The 12,731-nt window shown below is 44.5% G+C and overlaps 1 protein-coding gene across 4 annotated transcripts in view; it reads right to left on the reverse strand.

The window, feature by feature from the left end:
• Window positions 1–10,268, reverse strand: part of EIF2AK1 (eukaryotic translation initiation factor 2 alpha kinase 1) — a 34,472-nt gene extending 24,204 nt beyond the window's left edge. The window contains exons 1-3 of one of the 4 annotated variants that reach the window (XM_025863786.2): window positions 10,068–10,197; window positions 8,182–8,252; window positions 2,467–2,625 (exon numbers count right to left, since the gene is read on the reverse strand). In XM_025863786.2, the coding sequence (XP_025719571.1) occupies window positions 2,467–2,625; window positions 8,182–8,200 (178 nt within the window). In that variant the 5' untranslated portion in view covers window positions 8,201–8,252; window positions 10,068–10,197. Of the gene's footprint in view, window positions 1–2,466; window positions 2,626–8,181; window positions 8,253–10,067 lie in introns of all 4 variants that reach the window. The other 3 variants (XM_025863787.2, XM_025863784.2, XM_025863785.2) reach the window with 3 other exon arrangements.
• Between the last annotated feature and the right edge of the window lie 2,463 nt (window positions 10,269–12,731).

Here is a 12,731-nt window from a genome sequence, read left to right on the forward strand (position 1 = left end):
GCCAGGGCGCCTGAGTGGCTCAGTTGGTTAAGCGACTGCCTTCGGCTCGGGTCATGATCCTGCTGGGCAGGGAGTCTGCTTCTCCCTCTGATCCTCTTCCCTCTCGTGCTCTCTATCTCTCCTTCTCTCTCTCTCAGATAAATAAATAAAATCTTAAAAAAAAATCTTAAAGCCCTAGGCCAGAGGTCTTAGGTGACCTGCCATTCAAAGCCTGGTGCATTCCAGTCTCGTCAGCCAAGTTGTGTAGGGGACTGCAGTAGCTGGTCAGCTGACTTGTTAGCACCACACAATTACATCCTCGTGGGTTTAGCATCTTGACCCTCCCCCTCCAGAGAGCTCTGTGGGCTCCTGAGGAGGAGTAGAGACATGACGTCGCACCTGATACTACAATGATCCATCATAAACGCACAAGGTCTTGGTAGCCTTACAGTGGAGTAAGCTCAGGCCGTGCACAAGAGCCAGAGGGAATCCGAGAATATTCTTTGTATATGGGTAACTTCATTAGATTATCAACTAATTGAATAACATCAAAATTATTTTAAATATACTTTAAAAGTTTAGTCACCTAAAAAGGAATTCAAAAATACTTTAAAATCAACAAGATTCAGATCTGCTTTAATTAGAAGCAAGACGACTACATAAAAATCATTATAATCAGCTTATCTATACAATGAGCTGAAGACAATAATGCCCAGCTACCAATGCTCTGGAACCCACAGAACACCCACTTCTGTACAACCACCTCCCCACCACTTATTCAGAAAAATAAATATATACTTGTATATTTCCATGTCCCATCAAGTTCATCAAGATGACAATCTACCTTTAACTAAAAATATTACCTTTTAAGTTCACATGTAGGTATCTCTAAGTTTGAGGATTCCTAACACTAAACAAGACTTGGGAAGACTTCTTTGGTAGAAAAGATCCTTAGAATCTGTGGTTGGAGCTATTAAAGAAGCCACAGTGCTCTCAAGGAGCTGGACCACAAACATTACCATCTGTAATCCTGCTCACATCTATGCTCAGGTTTCTCATACACGTAAACTATGGCAGAAATAAAAATAAACATTTCAACCACTGTGGTATAATAAGAAATGTATTTGGTCTTGTTTCCTAAAACTCACATAGCTCCTAAAATTCTTGTGATTTCCCAAGGGCTGGGGGGGCTAGGAGCATCTTTTGTTCTAATATTTGGTCTTTGACCTCAGTTCCTGACACAAAAGCTTCTAAGACCCTTGGAATCTCCAGTGATAAGAGTCTTGTGTATGCTAATGAGATGACTGGGGGTCCCCTAGGTGATTTCAAATGGGGGCTGATCACCAGAAAGACCAAGCCATGACTAAAAGTTTGGAACTTTCAGCTCCACCTCCTCTCTCCATTTCTCCAGGGAGAGAAGAGCTGGAGATGGAGTTAATCACTGATCACGCCACCATGATGAAGCCTCCATAAACATCCATTACAAGATTCAGAGAGCTTCTGGGTGAGCATATCCACACACCAGGAGAGTGGGGCATCCCAACTCCATGGGAACAGAAGCTCTTGTACTCTGGTCCTCACCCTATGTGCCTCTCCATCTGGCTGTTCACCTGTTTCAGTGATCATATCCTCTCTTATATAATAAACCAGGAACCATAAATGTCTGAGTACTGTTAGCCATTATAGCAAATTATTAAACCTGAGTGGCAAGGGTGGACACTCGACAGTGAACAATTTACAGCCAGGTCAGACACAAGTATGGGTAACCTGAGGACACCAGGGACCCACACTTGCAACTGGCATCCGAAATGAAGGCAGTCTGTGGGACTGAGCCCTCAACGTGTGGGATCTGACATTAACTCCAAGTAGACGGTGTCAGGATTGAACTGAATTGTAAGACAACCAGCTGGTGTCCGAGAACTGGTCAGTACAGCGGGGGAAAGCACACATTTGGTGTCATTAGTATTCAGTGTGTAGAGGAAAAGTTTCCTATTCAACAAAGAACACGGCTAGTCCGGGGCTTTGGTCAAGAACTATCTCAGAGGGATGCCTGGGTGGCTCAGTCGTGAAGCGTCTGCCTTCGGCTCAGGTCATGATCCCAGGGTCCTGGGATCGAGCCCCACATCAGGCTCCCTGTTCTGCAGGAAGCTTGCTTCTCCCTCTCCCACTCCCCCTGCTCGTGTTCCCTCTCTCACTGTGTCTCTCTCTGTCAAATAAATAAATTATATGAATGATCATGTTATAGAGACAAAAGAACTATCTTTTACTTATTTAAATACACCCAATTTTATGGTCATTAATCTTTTGGGGTCTCTGGTGATTATAGTCATAAGGAATTACCCAAAGGAAAATATAAAATGCATTCAAGAAATACAAACTATTAATACTTATTTCAAATGTTTATATACCAGCTGCTTCTCATACCCACAACATCAAACAACATAGTATTTTTACAAGGTTTACTTAGCAAGATTTATTCTTACTAACATTTAAACACCTGTCTTGAACGGAGCGGGTTTGGTTCGTGCACATGACTCAAGTGCTCCAGCAAAGAGACAAGCAAGAGTTGGTTTGCAACTGCGAAAGGGAAGGTCAGCTGCTGCAGGGGTCCTTTTAATACCTGGAGTTCAGCTGGGACATCGGATTCTAAAAATTAAAAGAGGAAACAATGTGAATAAATGGGAAACACGTCTCATAATGACAAAACAGCATCTTCTAATTAATGAAACACAAACTACTGACATTTAAGGAAATAAAACACAAAACAGTAGTTAAGCCGAGCAGGGTTAATCTAGACAGACTTTCCAGAATTCAGTGTTGTGTTGAATTCTGGAAGCTGCAAGACTAGCGGAAGAACGCCATCGGGGGGGAGGGGGTGGGCTGTGGAAGTAATGGTGTGTGCAAAGGTAGAAATAAATGAGTAAATAAACATCCAAGAGAACAAGAGGGCACAGGATGGCTTCCTTCGCGAGGACAGCCCAGGCGCTGGCATAAGGAAGGAAGTCTGGCGGCGGGAAGAGGGCGAGGGAGGAAGCATGGGAACCACCTGGGGCACAGGCCACGTGAGTTGCCAACTGTTCCATGTGCAGAGCCTCCAGTCCTCACAAAACAGTGGAAGGAAGTGCCACCGCTCTGGCTTTACAGATGAGGACACTGACCTCACACAGTGGTTTGGGAACTTGTAAGCAGACAGGTCGGCACGATGCCCAAGCCCATCCTCCTTCCACCACCCAAGACCAAGCAGATGGATGAGTTGGCACTTCCAGCTGAAGGCTGTTAAGTTCTCGCTTACTGTTTATTTCATGTGTTACTGAGTCGACCACAAACAGTAAGAAGGAAAACTGTGTGAGGAAACTGTGCTGGAAACATCTAACAGGTAGACAGGAAGAGGCAGGCGACATGCCAACAAGAGCCTTGTAAAGGAAATAAAGGACAGAAACATGGAGGAAAGAACAGGTCCCAGAGATATGGAGAAAGAAACGGACTGGCCAATTATACAACACCAGGAGTGGGAGGATGGAGGTGTGAGGGTGAACCTCTAAGAGGGCTGTTAAGGAAGAGATGAGACACTGCAAGCTCTCAAGAGCTGTGCGCCCGTTGCACTGGAAATGCCCTGCAGAAACAAGGACTATACATCCCCCACTTGCCAAAACTCCTTCCCATTTCAAATATTCTATCCCACCCTCCTCTATAATCTATAGAGGACCCGGAAAAGTCAGTTTCCAAGTTCAGACCTCATCACCAATTTCCTCTCTGATTTATAAGGTGACCAAAAAACACCTGCACGTATGCAGATGTGCTATTCATTTTACATGAAAACTTACTGAGTATGGGGGCAGGGAAAGAATGAAAAATGTGCCCATGTAATAACTTCTATATGTAAAGACATCTTAAAGTTAACACATGAATCACAAATTCATATATAGTACACAGACTTGCACTACACATGACAAGAAAAAGAAACAGCAGTAAAATTTATATAGAGCCCTTACAATAAAATGAAGCACAATTAAAACTCAAATAGGTTTAACATAACTAGTAACTAATGACATACGTATTAAAATAACTATGATACCAAAATTTGCCATCAGATTGGTAACCACTTCAAGCCTGGAATACATGGTATTATTATGGGCACATAAAGGAGACATTTTAAATCACAGGGGGGTGGGCGCCTGGGTGGCTCAGTTGGTTAAGCGACTGCCTTCGGCTCAGGTCATGATCCTGGAGTCCCGGGATCGAGTCCCACGTCAGGCTCCCTGCTCGGCGGGGAGTCTGCTTCTCCCTCTGACCCTCTTCCCTCTCGTGCTCTCTCTCTCATTCTCTCTCTCTCTCTCAAATAAATAAATAAAATCTTTTAAAAAATAAATAAATAAATAAATAAATAAATCACAGGGGGGTAAAAGTGTTGCAACCTTCATCGATGAATATATCATAGAATTCAAAATGTGCAAACCTTTGACTCAGCACTTCTAGTTTTTGAAAATATTTACAAAGCACAACAAATACATGTCTCTAAGATGTTCAGCATAACACTGTTTAGACTACTGAAAAGTTGCTAAATTATATACATATAAGAGATTCTGCAGCTATTGGAAATGATGGTGTATAAAAAGATAACTGTGGGGGGCGCCTGGGTGGCTCAGTCGTTGGGTGCCTGCCTTGCTCGGGTCATGGTCGGAGCCCCGCATTGGGCTCCCTGCTGGGCGGGAAGCCTGCTTTTCCCTCTCCCACTCCCCCTGCTTGTGTTCCCTCTCTTGCTGTGTCTCTGTCAAATAAATAAAATGTTAAAAAAAAAAAAAAAGGGTAATCATGGGGGCGCCTGGGTGGCTCAGTCAGTTAGGCGTCTGCCTTTGGCTCAGGTCATGATCTCGGGGTCCTGGGACTGAGCCCCATGTCTGGCTCCCTGCTCAGCGGGGAGCCTGCTTCTCCCTCTCCCTCTGCCTGGCACACCCCCTACTTGTGCGCACTCTCTCTCTCTGGCAAATCAATAAAATCTTTTTAAATTAATTAATTAAAAAGATAATTATGAATAGTCCATTATCAAGTCAAAGAAGCAAGCAAGTAATACTGGGGCGCCTGGGTGGCTCAGTCAGTTAAGTGCTGAGCTGAAGCTCAGGTCATGATTCCAAGGTCCTGGGATCGAGCCCCGCATCGGGCTCCCTGCTCAACAGGAAGCCTGCTTCTCCCTCTCCCACTCCCCCTGCTTGTGTTCCCTCTCTCTCTGCCTCTCTCTCTGTCAAATGAATAAAAAAAATAAATTAAAAATTTAAAAAACAGTAATACACATGAAGGTGAGGCTAGTTTCATACAAACCATCACCACCTCTCTAAGTCATCATTTTACCAAAATGTATCAAAACGTTTTTTGGGGGGGAGGGGGGAGACACCTGGGTGGCTCATTTGGCTAAGCGTCTGCCTTCTGCTCAGGTCATGATCGCAGGACCCTGGGACAGTCCCCCATGGGGTTTCTTGCTCAACAGGAAAGCCTGCTTCTCCCTCTGCCTGCCACTCCCCGCTGCTTGTGCTCGCACTCTCTCTGACAAATAAAATCTTAAAAAAAAAAAACACCTTTTTTTTAAATCTATTTCTTTAACCCAACAAATCCTACTTCTGTAGATGCAGTCTGAGGAAATAATCAGATATCAACAAAGACTTGTACACAGGTGTCAAACCCATTATTATTTCTAATGATAAAAGAGAAACTTATTTTCCAACAGGGCAAAAACTAAAATAATATAAAATGTGATAGTCTTAATGTTTTTGAAGGCTAATTTATCACAAGAAAATGCTAATATAGCATCACATGTAAAAAGCAGAACATAAAAGAATTATCATACTATGCTCACAATTTTAAAATATATTTACTTCAGGGTGCCTGGGTGGCTCAGTTGGATAAGCGACTGCCTTCGGCTCAGGTCATGATCCTGGAGTCCTGGGATCGAGTCCCGCGTCGTGCTCCCTGCTCAGTGGACAGTCTGCTTCTCCCTCTGACCCTCCCCCTTCTCATGTGCTCTCTCTCTCTCTCTCAAATGAACAAATAAAATCTTTTTAAATAAATAAATAAAATATATTTACTTCATAGCTATATAAATGTATAGACAATACAAAGAACAAAGCAGACAAAATCTCTGCCCCGTTTCCAATTATACATCAAAAGAATTTGTAAAAGAAATGAAACTGCTGGGGCGCCTGGGTGGCTCAGTTGTTAAGCGTCTGCCTTCGGCTCAGGTCATGATCCCAGGGTCCTGGGATCGAGCCCCGCATCGGGCTCCCTGCTCGGCGGGAAGCCTGCTTCTCCCTCTCCCACTCCCCTTGCTTGTGTTCCCTCTCTCGCTGTGTCTCTCTCTGTCAAATAAATAAAATCTTTAAAAAAAAAAAAAGAAATGAAACTGGTGAACATGCTGTTTTTCAATCTGCCTGTTTGATCCTTAATATCTAGGCATCTACCTGGCTTACAGCAGCTCTCATTAGTATCTGCAAATGAATACACCAAATTGTTAGCAGTGAGTTCTCTGGGATATGAGTACAGGTGACTTTCCCTTCTTTTTTCTTTATTTCCTGAAATTTTTCCAAATGATTTCTCTAAATTTTTATCTTATTTGGACAAACTCAGAAATCTTGAATCCATTTATGGTATCTTTGACAAAGAGTTTTAAATGCAAAACTCAGCAAATAAATTTTCACTGGCTATGCCAAAATGTAAACAGTAATCTCTGGGTGATGAGATTGTGATTTTTAAATTTCCTTCTTCAGGCTTTTCTGTAATTTCAACATACTTTGTAATGTGAACAAAAAAAATTTTTTTTTTAAGATTTTATTTATTTATTTGAGAGAGAGAGAATGAGAGATAGAGAGCACGAGAGGGAAGAGGGTCAGAGGGTCAGAGGGAGAAGCAGATTCCCCACTGAGCAGGGAGCCAGATGTGGGACTCGATCCCAGGACTCCAGGATCATGACCTGAGCCAAAGGCAGTCGCTTAACCAACTGAGCCACCCAGGCGCCCCCAAAATTTTTTTAATACACTGAATTGTCAACAGTGATGAGATTAGGGTTTGGAGGGTTTTCTACTTCTCTATGCTCATATTTGCCTATGTTCTACAATGAGGAAATTCTATTTTTTTTTAAGATTTTATTTATTTATTTGACAGAGAGAGGGACAACAAGAGAGGGAACACAAGCAGGGGGAGTGGGAGAGGGAGAAGCAGGCCTCTGGCAGAGCAGGGAGCCCGATGTAGGGCTCAATCCCAAGACCCTGGGATCATGACCTGAGCCGAAGGCAGACACCCAAAAACTAGGCCACCCAGGCGCCCCATCCTACCTTTTTTTTTTTTTTTAAGATTTTATTTATTTGTCATAGAGAGAGCGCAAGAGAGCGAGCACAAGCAGGGAGAACAGCAGGCAGAGGCAGAAGCAGGCTCTCTACTGAGCAGGGAGCCCAACGCGGGGCTGGATCCCAGGACCCTGGGATCATGATCTGAGCCGAAGGCAGATGCTCAACGACTGAGCCACCCAGGCATCCCTGGAAATCCTACTTTTTAACAAGAAAAAAAAAAAAAGCATGATCAGAGTCAAATGAACCAACTAAGCCAAGAAAATGGCAACTTTAAAAAAGAGCAGTGGAGGGGCACCTGGGTGGCTCAGTTGTTGAGCATCTGCCTTCGGCTCAGGTCATGATCCCAGGGTCCTGAGATCGAGCCCCGCGTCGGGCTCCCTGCTCTGCAGGAAGCCTGCTTCTCCCTCTCGCACTCCCCCTGCTTGTGTTCCCTCTCTCGCTGCGTCTCTCTCTGTCAAATAAATAAATAAAATCTTAAAAACAAAAAAAGAGCAATGGACAAATACTCAAAACACAGGAAGGTGTAAAACCGTAAGGAAATGAAAGCTAAAGCTGAGTGCTTCCTGTTCGGTCCTGATCAAGTAGAAGAGGAAGAGTAAAGAGGCTAACAGGAAAGACAAGGTCAGACCCTGTTATAAAAGAAGAAGAAATGAGATGAGATATTCTAGGTGAATAGAGACTTCTGCCAACTAGGAGGGGAGCAGACAAACAAGAAAGGGATCACCTATTTCAGGCTCCTCAGGAAAGTATGATCTGAATAAATGGTCCATTATTAAATGAGGGAGAACTTGGAGGTTTAATTTGAGGTAAAAATTCTGAAAAACTTGTCAGATGAAAGAAAAACCAATGAGTCTGGAAATGGGCTTACTGTTGCTCTCCTGTTGCATGCTATTCCACGGAGGGGGGGAAAAATACAGGAACTTTGATCAAAGTTGGTCCCTACATAACAGACGGAAGAACACAGGTTTTAGAGTTATATCTAAGTTTTGAATTTTCTGACTCTACCATAAACTAGCAGAGTGATCTCCTTACATCATGCCAATGACCTTCGAGAAATCATGTAACTGCTCTGTTTCCACGTCTACTAAAAGTGAAACTTTATTTTTTCATAGACCTTACTTTTCACATAAAAAGATAAATTATGTCTGGATATTCTAGGCCTCTTTGGAAGAAAAGCCAATATGTAAACACAACAGTATTATTAGTAACCTAGCAGAAGGAAATTTTTCAAACTTTATCTAAGAGCACTCCCTTCAAGAATAATCTTTCCTTTTCAGAAAACCTTATCATAATGGGACAGCAAAGACAGACTTGAGTGTTTACAGCTGAGGCTTTTCCTTTGACATAAAACTTCCTGTATTATTGAGCTGCCATATTACCGGGTTACATGTGAAGAAATCAGTTCATTAAAAAAAACAGTTCTCTTAAAACTGTCCTCTGTCAATGACCTACTTAAATTACCACCACAGCCTGTTTTTGTCTCCCTTTAAAGTCAAGAATTATAGACGGTATTATGGGTGAAGATCGAAGGACTTAAGGAATAAATTAACATTTTCTACTCTGCTTGAAACTTCAAATCCATTGCATGTTAATACTTGTTTCATGCTTCAACTGAACATGTACTCCTTGTAATCAACCTATTCAAAGCACCGTAAGTAAAACCTCCCTGAATCAGTATCATTCATTCTTGGTAGCGCAATTTAGCTTTAAAAACTGCCAAAACAACTGGTAGTAATTAAAGACCCTATGAAATTTGAATAAAATGCTGGGTACTGGGGCGCCTGGCTGGCTCAGTCGTTAAGCGTCTGCCTTCGGCTCCGGTCAGGATCCCAGGGTGCTGGCATCGAGCCCCACATCGGGCTCCCTGCTCCGCGGGAAGCCTGCTTCTCCCTTTCCCACCCCCCCTGCTTGTGTTCCCTCTCTCGCTGTCTCTCTCTCTCTCTGTCAAATAAATAAATAAAATCTTTTAAAAAAATACTGGATACTTTGAACTGGCTGGAGTCAAGGTTTTAAGTACCCCTCACTTTATGCAGAATAATTTGCCTGCCTTAACGCCGTATCTCCTAGTATCCAAAGCCTCAAAAAAAAAAAAAAGAGCATTTCTTTTCTTTAAACGGACCCACCATGAGAAGTCTTTAGCTCCCCTATCAGTAAAGCAAAAGACAAGAGAAGCTACAAATTCAAACACTTAACCCGAACTATTAAGCGTATAAGGTCTGCAAAGTCCCCTTCCAGAAGTTTACAAAGCTCATTCTCATCGTCTGACAAAACCACAGGGTTCGGAGCTGGGAAGAGGGAAATCTTAGCACGTCCGGAGCCAAACCCGCAAAGAGGGGCGCCTGGGTGGCTCAGATGGTTAAGCGTCTGCCTTCGGCTCAGGTCATGATCCCAGGGTCTTGGGATCGAGTCCCGCATCGGGCTCCCTGCTCCTTGGGAGACTGCTTCTCCCTCTGCCTCTCTCTCTCATGAATAAATAAATAAAATCTTTAAAAAAAAAAAATCCGCAAAGAGGAAACCAGGGAACAGAAACGTAAACAAACGAGCGGGTCGCAGGCACTCGTTTCAGTAAGTGTTTACCTTATCCAGACCGCCCTCCCGCCGCCCCTCGCACTGCACCGCTGGGCCGCCGGTTCGAGCCCGGATCCAGCCGAATTCGCCCCGGAGCCGCGGCGATGCTCGTTGCGCCCTGCCCACCCGGGAATGAAGGTGCACCGGTGCAAGGGGAGGGCCGCCGCGGCATTCCGAGTCCCTCACCATCATACTTGGGGTCCGAGCCGTCGGCCGGGAACTCGATGGCGGGCGGCGCCGTCACAGCCTCCGCCCCGTCGCCCACCGCCTCGCGCTCCCGGGCCCCGGAGCTGCCTCCCAGCATCGCCCGCCCCGCGCGGGCCGAAGCCCAGCCCGCCCGCCAGCCGACCCAGCACCTCCTCACTCAGGACCAGAGGCACTTGCCACCGGATCCGGAAGTAGCCTCTCACGAGGCGGAAGACGCGCCCCAGTCTCACGCGCGCCGCTGGCGGGGGCGGACCCTGCCGCAAGCTCCGCCCTTCCCGTCCTCCAGGGCCGGTGCCGCGCGGGCGCACTCCTGCGCAGGCGCCGTGGTGGCCTGTTCCTTGGGCGGTGGCCGGCCGATGGTGGGATGTGGGCTCGGGACGACCGCCACGCCCGCGGGGACCTCAACCTGCGCTCCCGACCACCCCTAAGACCTTAGTACCCGCGCACGAGTCACAGCGCTCACATCTCACGCCAAGACTCGGATGCTAATGTAAGAATCCCGTGTCTGCGGAGCTTCTAAATCCAAATACATACTTTATGCAGATAAAACAGTGACTATTTGTCATTTGTTTTTCAAAGAAAAAAAAAGCATCTAAAAGACCTATCTCAACAACAACTGAACCTATTTTGGTCAACCGTTAAAACAACAAAATGTAAAATAACTCGATTCCAAAATGAATCCAACCTAACAAATATACGCTGCTTTTAAGACTGAACTTTCCATCGAAATGATGTCAAACCTGAGACCACCTTTTACAAGTGACCCCATGGCCATACTGCATCGATTGTGATTTGAAGCCCCTAGGCTTCAAAAATCCTCTGCCCTCTGCAAATGTCTCTGATGATGTGGTTGCCAACACAATGCTGTTGGAAATAATTCTTAGATTCCAGATCAGATAATGCCGCTGGAATAAAAAGCCTTTCAGATTTTGATCCTCAACCCCAGTGTGATGTGTAAAAGCGGTATTGCTTAAGAATTTTATTTGAGCAGTTTTCTTATAAAATCATACAGGATGCTTTCAGCCTGATAGAAGCACTTTGGACATGGTTCATCCAAAGATTAGGGATGCCTCTTTCCCTACTCTGCTGATGGGAAGAACGCAGCCCTTATGGAGGGTGATTTATCTATATGTATCCACAACTTTAAAAATGTAAATACTTTCGGGGCGCCTGGATGGCTCAGTCGTTAAGCGTCTGCCTTCGGCGCAGGTCATGATCCTAGGGTCCTGGGATCGAGCCCCGCGTCGAGCCCCGCGTCGAGCCCCGCGTCGAGCCCCGCGTCGAGCCCCGCGTCGAGCCCCGCATCGGGCTCCCCGCTCCGCGGGAAGCCTGCTTCTCCCTCTCCCACTCCCCTTGCTTGTGTTCCCCCCTCGCTGTGTCTCTCTCTGTCAAATAAATAAATAAAATCTTTTAAAAATAAAAAATGTAAATACTTTTGACTCATCAATTCCCCTTTCAGTAATTTATTCTAAGGAATAGATTAAGAATGAGCAAAAAGATTTAGCTAAAACTATTAATTGCAACACGAGTTATAATACCAAAAACAAGAAGACAATATAATTGAGTAAATTATAAATATCCATGCAACGGCACACTTCGCAACCAATAAAAATGTTGGTATGCAATATCCAGTTCTTGCCACTTTCCACCACCACCAGAATGGAGAAAACAGCAAACCCATTCAGGTGGGAATATAAATGAAGGCAACATTTCTAGAAGACGATACTCAACTTATAGTGAAAATATTTAAATAGGCATACTCTTTAAACTATATACAGGAGTATATACAAAGGAAATAATCAGAGTGGTGAAAAACGAAAAATCTATAAGAGTGCTCATCAAAGTGTAGTTTATAATAGAAAAGCACTGGGATAAATCCAAATTCCCAAATAGAAGAGCAGTGGGGGTACACCCGTGCAGTGAAACCTTATGCAGCCATTATAAAAAATGGGGGTGGGGGGCAGGGGAAGAGCACAGTCCTCTCTTGGCTTCCATGGTATCATACAATTCTAGTTTTTCTCTATTTTACTGGCCCTCCATCTCAGGATCCCTTTCTGGATTCTCCTTCTCCAAGTGCATAATTCTGTAGGGCTCTTGTCACGTCACTCCAAATTCTCTTGGGAGATAACCACATGCACTGCTATCACTTTACATACCCTCTATAAGCTGACAACTCCCAAATGTATCTCTGCAGCACAGACTTGTTGTCTTGGATGACTCAAAACACCTCAAATTTCTGAAAGCAAACTCATGATATTCCTTCTAAAATTTGTTTTCCACTACTTCTCTTCATTCAAGTAGCACACAATCCACCCACTTGTCCATGCCTAAAACATGAGTCAAACTTTATTCCATAACCAGACTATATCTAGGCTGCCCTCAAATTATTTTTTTTAAAGATTTTATTTATTTGAGAGAATGAGAAGAAAGAGAGAGCATGGGGGGGAGGGTCAGAGGGAGAAGCAGACTCCCGCTGAGCAGGGAGCCTGATGTGGGACTCAATCCCAGGACTCCAGGATCATGACCTGAGCTGAAGGCAGTCGCTTAACCAACTGAGCCACCCAGGAGCCCCCTAGGCTGCCCTCAAATTAATTAAAAAATAGAAACATGACATAGCATATAAACATGCAATATTAAACATGC

The sequence above is a fragment of the Callorhinus ursinus genome, unplaced genomic scaffold (assembly GCF_003265705.2).
Source record: "Callorhinus ursinus isolate GAN/ISIS: 27379988/994484 unplaced genomic scaffold, GSC_fseal_2.0 scaffold70, whole genome shotgun sequence".
NCBI classification, from domain to species: Eukaryota; Metazoa; Chordata; class Mammalia; order Carnivora; family Otariidae; genus Callorhinus; species Callorhinus ursinus.